The sequence below is a fragment of the Dama dama genome, chromosome 27, assembly GCF_033118175.1.
Source record: "Dama dama isolate Ldn47 chromosome 27, ASM3311817v1, whole genome shotgun sequence".
NCBI lineage: Eukaryota > Metazoa > Chordata > Mammalia > Artiodactyla > Cervidae > Dama > Dama dama.
The window spans coordinates 24767850-24785235 of NC_083707.1; the positions used below are offsets into that span (position 1 = coordinate 24767850).

Sequence of the window (17386 nt, forward strand, 5' to 3'; positions counted from 1 at the left end):
TGATCCAGTTAAAGCCCTTCATGTACAGATGCAAAACTGAGCCTCTGCAGATAGGCTGCTCTGGGTTCATCGAACTAGAGCATGATGGAGACCTTCAGCTCCCTGTTCTCTCCTGTTGACATGTACTATGCTTTTAGTCTGTCCTCTAGAAAAAAGATTTTTCCTAGAAAACTTACATCTCTCTTAACATTTGTGCACTTACATATGTTGACATTATAAACACATGACACATACTACAAGATCACTTCAATTTGGAATTATCCCTTAGAACTCTGGAAGGTGGAATTACCTTCCTGAGCTCTCATTTCGCATTTTCAAACATGTGTTGGTTCTCTTCTAATCCAAAGGCTCCAAAGAAAGATAAATTTAGAAAAGGATTTCAGCTTTTCCTTTTAAGTACTGCCCTTCATTTAAAAAAACAGAAACATCAAGCCTAACAAATAACAAATTTATTTTATCTAACTAATCCATGTATGTTTACATAAAGGTGTATATCACTCTGAAAAACAGCTTTTGACAAAAAACAGGATACTTCAATGTATTATATACTTGTATATATGTATATACTTAAATATATTATACTTAAAAGTATTTCCTAGGGGAAGCATGCTTATTATATTTGTCTTTCCATTGCTTCATAAATTAAAATGCATAGCAGGGTTTTAATGGGAGCTTAATGTTCATCTTTTATATCTCTAGAATCTTATTTAATAGGGAATGATTGATTACACAGAATAACTACAATCACACCCTTAAAAGTTAACCTTAGGGAGATTAAGAGTCCCTATTACAAGTAGATGTCAGAGCAGAATAAACTAAAAAGACATGAAGAAAAACAAAGGCTGAGTTTGTTTATAATTCTTTGAATCAATCTTAATTTTCAGTTCACTTAGGCAGATTCAATTATATAAAAGGTTTGTTTTCTGAGAGCTAAAATCTACCTGGGAATCAAAATAAAAAGTGTAATTAGGAATGTCTGTCTATAGGCTTTATTATTTTGTGAAGTCAAATACTTCTTAACTATCTTGGAAATAAAATAGTAGCATTTGTATACATGTATATCTATGGCATTTTCCTCTGGGTTTGCAAAGCAATTTCATTTATTTATTCAAGAAATATTTAATGAGTGTCTTTCAGAAGCCAGGCCCTCTGTGCTGGGCAGTGTGATGTGTAGGGTGTTCAATGTTTGTTGGCAAATGAATGAAGGGATAATACATACCTTCATTTCTTGAGTGCATGCCTCTGACTTGATCACTACTGTCTCTAGTTCTGCTAACTTTTATAGAATGCTGAATTAACCTTCAAATTTATGCAGATCTCTGTCCTCTATCTTGGAGTCCCCCAAAGGCCGTGTATCTGAGTGGCCTGTGGGCTCCTCCAGGCCCAGTTCTCCCTCTTCATTTTTTTTTTCCCCTTAAATACTCAGGTCTAAATATATACATGTATCTAAACTTACTGTATGAACTCAATGCAGTCTGAAAAAGAATCACTTAGTATCACACTGGTGGTGGGAGTATTGGATTATAAACTATGACATTTATTTTTGAAAAATGAAGTATCTGAATAGGAAAAGCTTATCTATGGAATTTTTTCCTAAAAAAAAAAAAAAGAGTACCATACCTTGAGAGGTGGGACCCTTGGCTCCTCTCTTGGGGGCGGCTCTTTCTCAGGTGGGCTGCTGGACGAGATGTTCCGTCCAGCAGATGACTGGTCATCGTCTATCCTAGCCCTCTTCTCCTTACAAATCCCAAAGCCGTGATGCTCTGCAGTTTTCCTCTTTGATATTTCAGATTCTCTGCTTTCATTTCTTACCCCATCTGGGGACTTGGAGGGCTCTGACAACTTGGAAGAATGTGAGTTCTCCAGCCGATTCTGTGAGCTCCCCTGCTTATGCATTTTATTTCTAGAGCCTTCTGAAAATGAAGCCTTATCTACCGAGGAGATGTACTGTTTGTCCTGTAGTTTAGCTGATGGGACCTCATTTCCCTTACTCTCTGTCTCTTCAGAAAAGACGGGTAAGTCCAATGGTGAAGACATCCCTTTCTTTTCTGCTCTTTGCAGGACATTATGATTTTTCACTTTTATCATTTCTGTAGAAGGAAGTTCTGGAATCGAAGTGGGATAGGATTTCTCAGTTTCAACGTGTGATTTACCCGGCTGCTGATTCAGGGTGTTACTGTGCAATTCTTCTGATGAATACGCTTCAGGAGCAACTGAAGAAGAAGCCATTTTGATGGGTTCAGGAGCATTTGACAGAATCTTCTGTTGAGAGGTAACACCTTCTCCCAAGGGCTTGGCAGGGGCAGAACCTTCGTCTTTCTGTGGGGAGGGTGGTTCTTCAGATACGGAAGTGGACTTTCTTTGTTGCTGCCCCATTCTTTCATTCATGGAAGAACTGGAAACTGGAGATGTTTCTGAAGGAAGTGGCAAACTGGATATAAAAGTGGTCTCGGGTGTGAGAAGCATGGAAGACACTGAAGAAGTTTCTGATGTCAAAGGTAAATCAGACATGGGTGAAGTTTCTGATGTTAAAGGTAAATTTGACACTGGGGATGCTTCCGATGTCAAAGGCAAATTGGACATCAAAGATGCTTCTGATGTCTCAGGTGAGGTGGATATTGGAGAGATTTCTGACAGCAAAGATGCATGAAGATTTTCATCAGTGGAATTTCTCTGATTATATTTGTCCACATTTTCAGTGCTGGACACCTCAGAACAAAATGTTGTCTCAAGGGAGGTTGGGGTACACGACTCCTCTGAAGTGGACTGGTTTTCCCCTCCTGGGGATGTCAGACTGGTACAGGCTCCCTCTGGGCTCTCAGAAGAGAAGGACGTTTCAGAGATGCAGGCGTTTTCAGAAAGCTGCTCATCAGGCTCGCTCTGCAACTCCATATCCACGGCAATTCCTTCAATTGGAAATCGGCCTTCTAGGGATGATGACCCTGTTTTAATTTTTGAAGTGTTGGTCTCTAGTGCAGTTTCTGGCTCTTTATGTTCTGTGTCACTAACATGACTCACAGATAAAGTAGAAGGAATGAGGGAGTCACAGACTTCCAGATGATCAATGACAACAGACATCTCTTCCTGGGGAGATTCTGATTTCTCTTCCACGTTAACTTCGATAGGAGGCAAAGTTTCCAAAACATCATTCATCATAACACAAGATTCCACGTGATCTTCAGGAGGTGCTATCTGTGGCTCTTCATGAGAGGTGACTGGACTTTCCAACTCCTCAGAAAATTCAGGTATTGTCTTGTGATTCTCATCCTGGCACTCACAGATGCTGGTCTCGACCTCTTCTGCAATTTCCTCCTGAATCACGGATTCTTCAGGGATCAAGATGTCCTCTGATTCTGACTCTGTCATTACATCTTTGCCTACATCTACCATAGGACAAAGCATAGCACAGAATTCAGGCTCTGGAGAAGTTGGGCTTTTCATGCTTTTTGGCTGTTGTTCTTTCAAGGGAGTCTGTGCAGAAAGACTGGGAAGGCCAGGGGTCCCACATGCAGAACTACTTTCAGCTCCATCAATGTTTGGTCCAGATGTGAGCTTTACAGAGTCCTCTCTTGACATGCCCAACCTGAACAGAAATTAGAAATACTAAATTATTGTTCAACCACAAGACATGAAAGGTACAACTTGGATATACACCAAATATAGCATTCATAGAAGTAAATGCATCAAATTAATTTTATTATTACTAAGCAGCATGCTTAGCCTATGTAAACTAGTTTATGATGGCTTAGGTTTTCTACTCCTTTCATGTGCTCAATTGCTCAGTTGTGTCCAACTCTTTGTGACCCCATGGACTGCAGCCTGCCAGGCTTCTCTGTCCATGGTATTCTTCAGGCAAGAATACTGGAGTGGGTTGTCATTTCCTTCTCCACGGGATCTTCCTGACCCAGGGATCGAACCTGCATCTCCTGCACTGGCAGGCAATTCTTTACCATTAAGCCACGTGGGAAGACTGCTTTTATAATCGTAACTAAAATAAACTCTGCATGCATGCTCACTCAGTCATATCTGACTCTTTGAAACTCCATGGACTTCAGCCTGCCAGGCTCCTCTGTCTATGGGATTCTCCAGGTAAGAATACGGAGTGGGTTGCCATTTCCTCCTCCAGGGGATCTTCCTGACCCAGGGATGGAATTAGTGTCTCCTATGGCTCCTGCTTTGGCAGGCAGATTCTTTACCACTGAGCCACCTGGGAAGCCCCAAAATAAACTTTTGGTTTTAAAAAAAAGTATTGATTGTTATTCTATAAGCAAGGAAATATCAACTTTACCAAGTATTAGTAATAAGAAAATTACATAGTACAAAAGATTAAAAAAATATGGGCTGAAAGGCAAAAGAATATTAAAAAAAATCTAAACTTTTATACTCAGAAAGTAGAAATATATCCTTATAGTAGAAAATCTCATAATCCTCAAAAGATGCAACATAACCAAATAATTAAAATAAATGGAAGATGGATATGTTGTAAAATTCTGTAACTGAAATGACTTCCAAAGATTAAGTTCTCTTAACCCAATATAAAAGATGTCTATCACCTTATTTTAGTATCTAAATGTCTAACCTAAGATATGATGGAAATTTCATTAAAGAATAATAAATATGGTTGGGGTCATCAAAGTTGATTCTGCTAGATTACATCTCTGTGAGGCAAGACATTTCAGTTCTTTCATTTGGATCTCTTACAGTAAAAATATTCCATAAAAAGATAGTATTGAATATCAAGAAAGAGCCCAGCCTAATGTTCAGGTCATAAGACAAAGTTCATCAGAATTACAACTGATAATATTGTAAATCACTATTTCCTATCATACTAAGTTACAATGTTAGCATCAGATGGTAGGGAAATATGCTGTTCTAAATGAAGTTAAATTAAAGTGCAGGCAATTACAAGGATGAGCAGGAGAGAGAATATTCCCAGAGGAAGAAACATATTTGAGTGAGGAAATAGAGCTGTAACAAGAAAATACCTCAGTAAAATCTTCTTCAACCTTTTACTTAAATTAAATCCTCAAAATAAAAAGGAAGTAAGAAAGAATGTGCTTTTTGAGTATTTGATCATTGCCTTCTTCACTAAAATTCAGAAAGCTGAGAAAGATAGAGGATATTTCCTTCATAATTAGTCTCTCTTCTTTCAACTTTCCCTAAGATGGGTTCAAATTAAACCACAATTTATATTATACTAAGAAGGAAAGAAGAATATAACTACACAACAGATGAATTTAGAACAGAAAAATTAGCTAGCTATAAGGTCTCCTGGGGCCAGATCAAGCAGAGATATCACTGATACTAGATTAGATAGAGAACATACAGAACCTACCCACCGGCATCCAAGTTTCAGCTAGATGATTCACAAGGATATTATTAACTATATACTATAATTTTGAGTTAACATATTCATAGCATCTCCATAAGTAATTCAAACAAATTTAAGACAGTACTGTATTAAAAATCCTCAAGGAAATCAACCCTGAATATTCATTGGAAGGACTGATGCTGAAGCTGAAGTTCCAATACTTTGGCCACCTCATGTGAAGAGCTAACTCATTCCATCAGAAAAGAACCTGATGCTAGGAAAAACTGAGGGAAAAAGAAGAAAGGGGTGGCAGAGGATGAGATGGTTGGATGGCATCACTGACTCAATGGACACAAGTTTGAGCAAACTCCAGGAGATGCTGAAGGACAGGGAAGCCTGGCGTGCTGCAGCCCATGAGGTCACAGAGAGTCAGACACGACTTAGTGACTGAACAACAACCCTGGATTAAAGGCAGAATAAACCAGTAAGAACCAAAATAAAGATCACAAAGAGCAGAAAACTAAATCAGACAGATCTTAACTAAAGGTGAGTTTCAATGGTAACATTCTTGGGAGAACTCAGAACAACGAGAAGGCACATGGTGTCAGACAACTGAAAATTATCTGATGCGAGGGAAGTGTCCCTCCTGTACTGAGGGAATATAGGCAATCTCAGAGTAAGGAAATTAGGAGGGCAGTCAATGAAATGTCCAAAATGCATCAGTCATCCAGTATGTAATCAAAGATCAGAAAAGATAAGCAAGAAGTCCAGGGAGGTAATGGGGCAGAAACTCTATGGATAACCTACAGCAAGGGAAGTGTCAATTAAATAAAAGAACTTGTATTCAGAACTCAGTGATACTGCTGGGGAGTCGTGTTTACTCCCAGCATTGTAGCTATCCCCTTCCAGGGCAGGGGTCTTTAGCCTGATATTCATGAGAGCCCACGGAGCCCCCAAATCTCATGCCAAAAATTGTAGATGTGTGAGGTTTTCTGAGAAGGATTTGCAGGATTAAGACACTGAGCAAATTACTTAACCATACTGTGTACACCTGGGGAAATTAGTTTCACTGCCTCTCAGTTTCCTAAACCTTTTTTTTTTTAAACTAAGAGTAATAATGGTATCCACCTTATAGGACAGTTGAGAAGATTAAGTGAAACAATATTTGCAAAGCTCTTAGAAACCTATTAGAGCCTGAGTATGCTCAGTGATTATGTGCTGACTGAGGAAAAGTCTCTGTATGGTCTTACAACATGGGCTGTCTGACATAGTGTGTGTGTGTGGCACAAAGGCAAGGCTTGATGAAGACTGAGTTGATAAAAGAACAGGCCCAACACGCAACAAGAACTAAGGACAGGTTCTTTGGAGGTGACTAACTTGCTTAGGCTTCTTCCATTACTGGCAAGCGTGCTCCCAACACTCCCTTTGTCAGAAAAGACAAGGAAGGTAGGGCTCTTAATCTCGCTGGACATCAGCATGATGGAGAAGCATCTAAAAATACAGATTCCAGGGTTCAACTCCTGGAGATCCCCAATCAGTATGTCTGGGGTGGGTGTCCTAAATCTGTATCTGATCTGTTTTTTAATGTAATTAGTTTATTTATGGTTGCACTGGGCCCTTGTTGCTGTGTGCGGGCTCTCTCCAGTTCTGGCAAGCAGGGGCTACTCTTACTATGGGGCCCAGGCTTTTCATTGTGGTGGCTTCTCTTGTTGGGGAGCACAGGCTCCAGGTGCATGGGCTTCCTTAGTTGTAGCACGTGGACTCAACAGTTCTAGCACAAGGGCTTAATTGCCCTGCGGCAGGTGGAATCTTCCCAGCCTAGGGATAACCTGTGTCCTCTGCATTGGCAGGCACATTCTTAACCACTGGACCACCAGAAAAGTCTTGTATCTAGTTTTAAAAGCTGCAATGAGGACTGTGATGCTGGCAGGCTTGAGTAATAGTGCTAGTAATGATATAAGAAGGCTGGTAACTAGCCTGCCACAATTTTAATTTTTGAGAAAGGAGATTACAGCCTTTTAGTTTTGCTTAAATATGTCTATACATCCGAGGTCTCAAGGCAGCAACTGAAAAGGAGCCTTCCTCCTCTTGAGGATGGCTACTCAGGACAATTCACCAGGGATGAGGAGTACTCATGTGAGATTCCCTCTGACATTTTTCCTCATTTACAGGCAAGTTTTGTAAAATTAGATCAAATGGCGCAAGTTGTATTGCCTACAATCACCTTAGTGTCTTCTACACAAAACACCACTTTCAAGCATCAGTTGTGTTTGTGAGAATTAAAGCACAAATTCTTCTACCTAAGATGATCTAAAGTGAGTGAAAGTCGCTCAGTCATATCCGACTCTTTGTGACCTCATGGACTCTATATATAGTCCATGGAATTCTCCAGGCCAGAGTACTGGAGTGGGTTTCCATTCTCTTCTCCAGGGAATCTTCCCAACCCAGGTCCCGAGTTGCAATCCCGCATTGCAGGTGGATTCTTTACCAGCTGAGCCACTAGGGAAGCCCAAGATTATCTACAGTTACTGTCAACTGTCAGCTCTTAAATCCCTCTTTTTTTCTTACAAATCTGATGGTCTGTGAGACTCAAATTCTGCTCAAGGAGAATGTGTCCCTGTTAACTGGGAGGCAAAGGAGAGAATGCTTTCAATTTAGTTCAGTCACTACCACGCTTATATATGTCTGGTATTATCTTTTAAAACACACACACACATAAAAATAATAAATTAAAAAGTGGTTATACCCTCCTACACTATTGATGAGAATGTAAATTGGTGCAGCTACTATGGAAAACAGCATGAAGATTCCTCAAAAAAATAAAAATACCATTGTCATATAAGGCAGTAATCCCACTCCTGGGCAAAGATCTGGACAAAACTGTAATTCAGAAAGATACATGCACCCCCAATGTTCACAGCAGCACTGTTGAAAATAGCCAAGATGTGAAAACAACCCAAGTGTCTATTGACAGATGAACAGATAAAGAAGATGTGGTACATAAACACAATGGAATACTACTCAGTCATAAAACCCAATGGAATAGTATCATTTGCAGCAACATGGATGGACCTAGAAATTATCACCCTAAACGTTAAGTCAGACATTTACAATATGTTACCACTTATATGTGGAATCTAAAATACGACACAGATGAACTTAGCTACAAAAGAGACTCACAGACATAGATAACAGACTTGTGGTTGCCAGAGGGTAGGAGAGAGATGGATTGGGAGTTTGACATTAGCAGATGCAAAGCGTTATATACGGGATGGATAAACAACAAGGTCTTACTGTATCACATGGTGGTGGTTTAGTTGCTAAGTGTGTGCAACTCTTGCGATCCCATGGACTGTAGCCGGCCAGGCTCCTCTGTCCATGGGATTCTCCAGGCAAGAATACTGGAGTGGGTTGCCATTTCCTTCTCCAGGGGATCTTCCTGACCTAGGGATAGAACTTCAGTTTCCTACGTGCAAGTAGTCTCCTGCCTTGCAGGTGGATTCTTTACTGACTGAGTCACCAGGGAAGCCCATATATCACATGGATGGAGCTATATTCAATACCCTATGATAATCCATAATGGAAAAGAATATAAAAAGAATGTATGGCATATATTTATTATACATACATATACTGAATCACCGCTGTAGAGAACAAATGGTTACAACTCTGTTAATCAACTACCCTTGAGTAAAATAAAGGTTTTTTTAAAAAAACTGGTTATACAGAAAGAGGAAAATGGATAGAGCAATAGAGAGTACTTTCAGGTTTTCCTTAAAATAAGGACTAAACAAATGTATACTCAGAGTCAACATTTTTGGAAAAATGTGAGAAATAAATATGTGTTTAAGGCTGCTTATCTCTAATGATTTATTAATGAAAATACTTAGACTAAAAAAATAGGAGATTTTTACTAAAATCCAGTTAAGAAAGACAAAATTGACTTCTCTGGATTTTCATGTGCTATTTTCAGTCCAAAATGAATTTTCATGGACAAGTTATAAACCCTTGAAAATGCATTTTTAAAAAAATTTAAGTGCTGATATGCCACTATAATTTTACCTGCAATTTCTTACACTGAGGGACTATTGCCTTTTATCACAGGTTTATTAAGTTTTACAGCACATGAGTGTGCTATGTGAAGCAAGAGAATTACATTTTCATTTCCTTCTAAGAGAAATGAGAAAAAAAAATGCTCTAGTACTTACTTTTCTCCATAAAACCTTTCAAAGAATTTTTCTTTCCAGGGTTCTGTTTTCTTTTCCTTCTCAATTTCTTGCCTTATCCGCAACTGCATTTCTGGAGTAAACTCTCCTAGAAAGAAAATGCTTAGATGTTGAGGAAAAGCTGTCATATCTTTTGCCAATTAATAAAGAAAATATGTAACTAATGTGAGTAAACGTTTATGAATACTGAAAAGTAAAAGACTGAGTGCTAATGATATTTCTATGGCTTCTCTTTTTTATGAAGATCACTCAGTCATTTAGTCACAGACAGACTCGAAAGCATTTAGTAAATGTACTGTGTACTAGAGGCAGTAAATGTAATTGTGTATATTCAGTGTCCTTGATGAAACCAGTCTTGTGAAAGCAAAAGCACACAGTTGAGTATAATCATACAAGGTGGAAAGCCCTATATAGGCCATAAGTAAGAATATTCATAAATGTAGGGAAAGTACTTAATTCTGCCTAAATCGATTAAGAAAGACTATCTGCTGAACCTGATTCTTGAGTTAGCCTTTGAAAGATGACCAAGCTTTCATAAGGTCATTAGCTCACAAGGCACAGAGATATGAATATATATATTTATGTTCTTTTAAGAGGCCAATTGTGAGTAAAATACAGGATGAAATGGAATAGGAAAGATAGGCTGTGGTCAATTAACCAATACATGTTTTAAAGACAGCCCTGGATTTTTTTCTGTAAGAGACTGAGGGAGGTCCTGGCGGTGTTCAGGGAGGGAGGAAAATGTCCAAATAAGCAACTTAGAAATCAGCATGGAGGCTACTAAGTAGCACAGATGAGGGATAGAGATTACAGTCAGGCCAACATCTTGAGAACGTTGAAGAAGATGCAGATTCAAAAACTCAAGTTCCTAACCAGATGGACCTGGGGAGAAGGGAGAGGAACAAAGATATCATTACAGTTTCAGAGTTAGGAGTGTGAGAAAAGGGAGGACCTTAGCAGACAGAAGGCAGAAGAAATGGCAGACATTTAAAGGGAAGAGAATTTAATGCTGGCATTTTGGTTTTAAGGGGCTTGACGCTAGGAAGATCCTGCAGACTTGTGGAATGCAGCACTGAGGACTGGGAAAGAGTAGCTGAAGACAATGCTGGATGTTTTTGGCATATGGGGCATAGCTGGAATCCTGGTGCTGAATAAGGCTGCTCAGAGTACATGAAGAGTTATAAAAGCGAAGAACAGGGAAGAGAATGGTGGAGGCATCACCATTACTGGCAGGCAGAAGAACAGGAACTCCTGAAGGAAGCTGAGAAACGGCTGTCAGAAAGGTACCTGGGACGCAACTTAAGATATATTATGAATGTCTAACGGAGATGGCTTCAACCGGTCTGGTGAAAGAAAAAGCACACAGTTGGCTATAATAATGTAGAAAACCCTGTAAAAAGTCACAAGAATAAATGTAGTGAAAGGACAGAAAGGAAATGCACTTAATTCTGCCTAAATCAACTAGGGAAGACCATGCATAGAGCCTGATTCTTGAGTTAGCTTTTGAAAAGTGATCAAGCTTTCATAAAGTAATTAGTTCACAAGGCCCAGAGATACGAATAGTATTGGATGGTGTAGAAAACAAGTGAGATATTGGAGAAGGAACATGAAAGGTAGGACAGAGGAAAGGAAACTGGACTTTAAAATCAGAAAGCAATTCGTATTCTCTAGAAAGAACAGTTTCTACTGTGTATGGGCCATGCTCAGCCATAAGAATGTGCATGGGGAAGGGAGTAAAATTGTGGTAACACTGGATATTTTCTAGTTTTTCAAGAAGACTGATGACTAAAGGAAGGATAAGGCAAAGTGTGGCTTCAGGGGAAGACAATATTAAAAGAAGATTCTTCAGAGTCTTAGGCATTAAGAAAATATATAATATATCAAACATATAATTAAAATGATTATTCCAAAGAATATCTTGCTATATCAAAATGTTATTATTTTCCAGATAAGGCCATGCTTTCTTCAAAAATCCTGGACATCAAAATTGTGACGTATAATAAGAGAATTAATGAAGTCATTTGAAATAGGATGTGAGTTTTAATTCAAGTATACTTCAGTGGGGGAAATGACTTGGGAATCAGAGAAGAGTGCAAATCTCAGAACAGTATGTGTACTCAAATCTGTCAAATAATAATGGAAAATAGAAATTTACCTTCTGCCAGTCGCTGTTTCCAGCCTTGTGCTGCATATGCAAAGAATTCATTATTTAGAGCTGAAGTACTGAGGCGTAAAATTCCATCACTTCCCATCTAGGAAATAAGCCGACAAAAACAAGATTCCATCAAGAATAATTCAAAGCAAAAGTATGCAGGAAAGAAGCAAAAATTGAGGGTATGTGAGGGAGAGAGAGAGAGAAAATGAGAAAGAGAAACAGCAGGGCAGGAAGCAGGGAGGAAAGGAAGGAATTTAACAAAAGATGAATCTCCTAGTAGGAAAACTGCACTGTTTACAGTGAACTATTATAATGACTAAATACAACAATTGAAAGGAAATCTGTATTAGGCATTTCCATTATCAGTGGTGAGTATAATAAATACATGTGGTGTAATCAAAGAAGTTTTATAGCTTTATCGTTTTAATGTGCTTTAAGTGGTACCAAATTAAAAATCAAGATATGTGCACACCTTTAGATTGAGTTTTTTAAAATTAAATTTTCTAAGTTTTTTGTGAAAGCTAAGGAACTCTAGTCTGATCACTTGGATTCTTCCACTGTCTGAGGTTTAGACAACAGAAAGTTCTGGAGCATATTAAAACATACCCACACTCTCATACAGACCTCTCCCTCTATTCCTCTCACCTCTCTGGATGCACATAGAAAACAGGTATACAAAGTTTAAAATCAGTATATGCTATATACCACTAATGTTTTCCCTCAAATATTTTTAAAATTCATGTATACAAGAGATTCAGAGAAGCATCATCAAACTGGATGCTTTTTTTAACTTTCCAACTATTTACAACATCTTTTCTGGCTATATATTCTGCCTGCTGAGATGGGATAAAAAGAACTAGCGTGTCCTTGACTGACTTTGTAAGTAGCTGTGGAGTGAAGAAAGAACATATAAAAAGTTAAAACAATGCCAAAAATTAGGTGAGTAGGAATTAAGAAGGGCAAAAAAAAAAAAAAAGTTAGGGAAGATTTCTAGGTGGACCTGAGTATTTGAGAAGAATGTGATGCCAGAGGTGAAATGGATTAGGGTCTTGGGAGATTAACAGGATTGGGACAGGACAATTTTATATAAAGCATACAGTACAGAGTGTAGACTGTGTTGTGGACGCAGGATGTCGCAATCAGTAACTGGACAGTTCATGAAGAGGTGAAGATGTTCTAGCTTGCTACTCAAAGGCTTGGCAAACTGTAGCTCCAGTTATATTTTCAAAGATTCCTTTTTAGTCTGACAAACACACTCATATCCTAAGCTCTAAGAAGTCTCTGCCATCTGAAAACACACTCAGATTTCTTATCCCCATGTATTTGGGTTTTTTTTTTGTCTTCTTTACACTCCATTTTCACTCACAGAAATGCTGTCCCTCTTTTAAAATTTAACTCAAATCATGACTTCATGAATGTGTCAGCTAAACCATCATTCAGGAGCAAAGGAGAAAACTGAGTCTAAAACTAAACCTTATACTAGCCACTCTAAATGGAATCTCTTGTTGTTCAGTCGCTCAGTTGTGTATGACTCTGTGCGACCCTATGGACTGCAGCACCAGGCTCCTCTGTCCTTCACTATCTTGGAGTTTGCGCAAACTCATGTCCATGGAGTCAGTGATGCCATCCAAATATCTCATCCTCTGGTACCCCCTTTTCCTCCTGACCTAAATGGACTAATGGTCAAAAAATCCAGAGAAGAGAGGCATGAACAGATGGGACATAAGCTGAATGCTGCCATCGCAACAGCCACAGATTAGAGATCTTGAATTTCCTAAGATACTGATAGCCACACTAAAATATTTAATCCACTTGGAAAATTTCACACTAGACTCTTCACTCATGGATTCACCACTTCCTCCCAATGATTTCATCTTCATCTAATAGATACTTATTGCACGCGTGCACACTCAATTGCTTCTGTCGTGTCTGACTCTTGCGAGCCCATGAACTGTAGCCCCCTGGCTCCTTTGTTCATGGAATTCTCCAGGCAAGGATGCTGGAGTGGGTTGCCATTTCCTCCTCTAGGGGATCTTCCCGACCCAGGGATCAAACCAGCATCTTCTGTGTCTCTTGCATTGGCAAGTGGGTTCTTTACCACTAGTGCCACCTGGGAAGCCCAGACACTTATTAAGTCACTTATATGAACCCGTGTACCTGGCACTTGTCTGGGTGCAGGCAATACAGTGGCAGTAAAAGCAAAAGCCTCTAACCTCATGTTCGAATATACTCCACATACAGCAGATGCTTCTGGTCCCTGTATCTCTCCCACCCACCTGGGCTCAGCACATCTGTGACGTCTGGCGACCCTGCCATGCCAGTCCCCACCTCAGGGTCTCACCACAGCCCCAGAATGGGAGTGGATAAGTGTCCTTGCCTTCCCGTCTTCTGACTGGACAATTCTAGGACATCACCTTTTGGGATGCTGTTACGAACTGAACCAAAGGGTGCCATTTGGTGCTGTGTCCCCAACACTTAGAACAAGTGGGTGGAAGGCAAGTGCTTTGAAGAGAAAAATGAAGTAGTTTACTATGAGGTGCATTTATGGAAGACATGATGAACAAAGTTGGATTTTCTACATTTGAGCATACGCATTTGCTGAACAACCTGGAGTCCATGACAATGCCTGTTATATTGCAGGTACTCAATAAACGTTTATTGCACCCTCCTTGTTTTGTGTAAGTGAAAGATTTAAAACTGAACTTCAGTAGCTGACATGCAGGATTTTAGTTTGGTATATTTTGCTAGGCCAGGGGACATGATGAGTTATTAATTGACATTTCAGCATAATTTTAAGACACAAAGAAATACCAGGTCCAGATTAGCTCTCAGAGTCTCAAGATTTCAACACATGAAAATGCACGACAGTGTGAAATGACCACATTCAAGAATATGGAAGCTAGCCCTAGAGGAAACTTTTTCTTTTAAAACAGAAAAATAATATTAATGGCCAGGCTTCCAGCCTGTATGAGACAGCACAATTAAACACGAGGGCTGAATTAGACTTAGGAAATACATGCCAATAAAACTTTTGAAACACACAATTAATTTTATGGCCTTTAAGAAATACTGTCCAAAAGACATGGCATTTTAATGAGCTGGAACAATAAATGTTTCTGAAAGGTTTACTTATTTATCACCGAACTATAAATTCTTGCTTTTTCTGATTACCCACAATAGAAATATTCATTCTATGTAACTTTCTTACAATGAAGAATCTAAAGAAGTTATTGACAAGTTATGTTTTGTTTTTAATTAGAAGGAGAAAAACTCTGTGTGTGCTCACTGCTATGGAAGAAACTAAGTGTGAGGAAGGAAATCTTATTTGTGGAGAAATCCTTTCACGAAGATTTAAGTCTTGATTGGTGAGTATATCATTTGCCTTTGGGGTTGATTACATTAACATACATTTTATGGGATGTCTGTCAGTGGAATGCAAAGGATTAAAAAGTTGTTGCTACTTACAAGCCATCCAGTGTTTGACGTTCAATTAATATTGTTCTATATGAGACTATATCTTAGGTTAATAATAATCCTTTGCACATCTGATAGATTATTTATCCCTTTTTCTAATTTGGGATTTCCTGCAAGTGATTTGGATTTCCCAGATGGTGCTAGTGGTAAAGAACCTACCTGCCAATGCAGGAGACATGAGAGATGAAGGTTTGATCCCTGGGTCGGGAAGATCCCCTGGAGAAGGGCATGGCAACCCACTCCAGTATTTCTGCCTGGAGAATCCCATGGACGGAGGCACCTGGAGGGCTACAGTCCACAGGGTGGCAAAGAGTTGGACATGACTGAAGTGACTTAGCATGCAAGTGATTTGGAATGGATGGCACGTGGGTTGCTTAGATGAACAGTGAGAAACGTGCTGGAGAGTCAGAAAGTGGCTAAATCCTAATGGGGCATCTAGACAGACCAAGCAGTTTGGAATTTTTTCTACAGTGGGGAGGGAGTCACTCGAAATGAAGTCAAAATAAGATGAAAATGTTCATGCTGAGTGTGTGCGGGGAAGCAGACTGTCAGTCTGTCGATGTAGATGGTGTGGGTGTGTCCAGGATGGGCCTCTCTGCTCATTGCTGATCAAGGACACCAGAGCCGACACTTGAGTGAGTGAAGGAGAAGCCAGCAGCCATCGGCGGCTCGGGGGGCGGGGGGTGTGCTCAGTGGATGGATATACTTGCAGAGGCCCTCAGGTGGGGCTTGCGAGGAGGCCCTAAGAGCTGGAGAGACCTTAATAGTGGGAGGAACAGGGGCTCAAAGACCAGAATCATACTGGGCCTAGCAGCCCACTGAAAAGACTGGTTTGTCCCTCCTGAGTGAGCTGGAGAGCCTCTGGGGGATTTGGGCCCAACAATGAAAAGCTCTGACATTTCAAATGGAGAGCTCTGACTGCTATGTTTAAAAAAGACTTCAGAGCTGCCCAAGAGCAATATAAATACTGGGTCACATCTGTGACTTTAATTTTTCTAATAATCACACTGAAAGAAGTAAAAAGAAACATGAAACTCATTCTAATAACACAGTTTTAATCCAGCCTATCCAAGATGTTGTTTCAATATATAATCAATATGAGATATTGTTAATGAACTATTTCTCATCCTCTCTGTATACTAATCCTTTGATGTCCACTATGTATTTTTAGAACATATCTCAGTTTAGATAACCCATATTTCTAAAGCTCCACAGTCACTGCTGGCTAGCAGCTACTGTTGTGGAGAGCACAGTTTTAGAAGACAAGAGACTCACCAGGGACATGAGGATGTAGTTACTGAGATAATCTAGATGCACTAGGTTGACAGCTACAGAGGTGGTGAGAAAGGTTGGGTTCCAATTATATTTGGAAGGTTGAGTCAATAGTACTTGATGATGGACTGGGTGTGTGGTAGGAGAGAAAGTGAGCAGGCAAGGATGACGCCTAAGACTTCTGGCCTTGGCAATTAAAATTATGAATTGGTATTTATTACAATGGAAAAAATGGGAGGAGGAGGTTTAGTTTGGAACCAATTAAGGTTGAGATGCTGATTATAATTCCAATTGAGGTCTTTTACCTATCATTCTGCATACAGTGTAAAGAATGTTCTGGACAAATGTAGAACTAAAAACAGGGACTTCTGGCAAGAAGTAACAAGAGAAGACCGAGGAACAAATGATGAAAAGTATTGAGACTACTCAGCAGCAGGAGTAAAGATGGATGACATGCAGAAGTATGGGAATCAGAAATGATGGGGCTGGGTGAGCATGTGTTGAGTGGTGAATGAGCTAAAGGCTTGAAAGATGATTCCCAAGAAGAAGGCTTGGCTAATTTGGTGGATGCTGGAAAGAGACATTAGGACAGGTAAAAGCACAAGGGGGAAGTGGTGTCTTAGACAAAGAAATGGTGGAATTTCCTTTGGATATGCTAATATAAGGGTATGGAGAAGGCAATCAAGTAAAGGTGATCTAATCAATACTGGAAACTCAGGAAAGAAGCTCACTGGTGAGGAAGGAATCAAGCATAGAAAATTTGTCATTAGTAGCAAAGAAAGTGTAATTGAAAACATGGATATGAATGAGAACACCCAGGAAGAGCTAACCAAAAGAGAAGATAGCGTAAAGCAGAGGCCCGAGGATCACCAACACAGAAGGAATGGGCAGAAGTAAATCCTGCTAGGAAGACTGAGCAAAATCAGTCACAGGTGGGAAGAAAATCGA

At 39.6% G+C, this 17386-nt stretch overlaps 1 protein-coding gene across 1 annotated transcript in view; it reads right to left on the minus strand.

The window, feature by feature from the left end:
* ASXL3 (ASXL transcriptional regulator 3) overlaps positions 1-17386 on the minus strand; it is a 187866-nt gene that overhangs the window by 9358 nt on the left and 161122 nt on the right. The window contains exons 12-14 of the mRNA XM_061130910.1: positions 11693-11789; positions 9520-9625; positions 1621-3583 (exon numbers count right to left, since the gene is read on the minus strand). Coding sequence (XP_060986893.1) covers positions 1621-3583; positions 9520-9625; positions 11693-11789 — 2166 coding nt within the window. The remainder of the gene's footprint in view (positions 1-1620; positions 3584-9519; positions 9626-11692; positions 11790-17386) is intronic.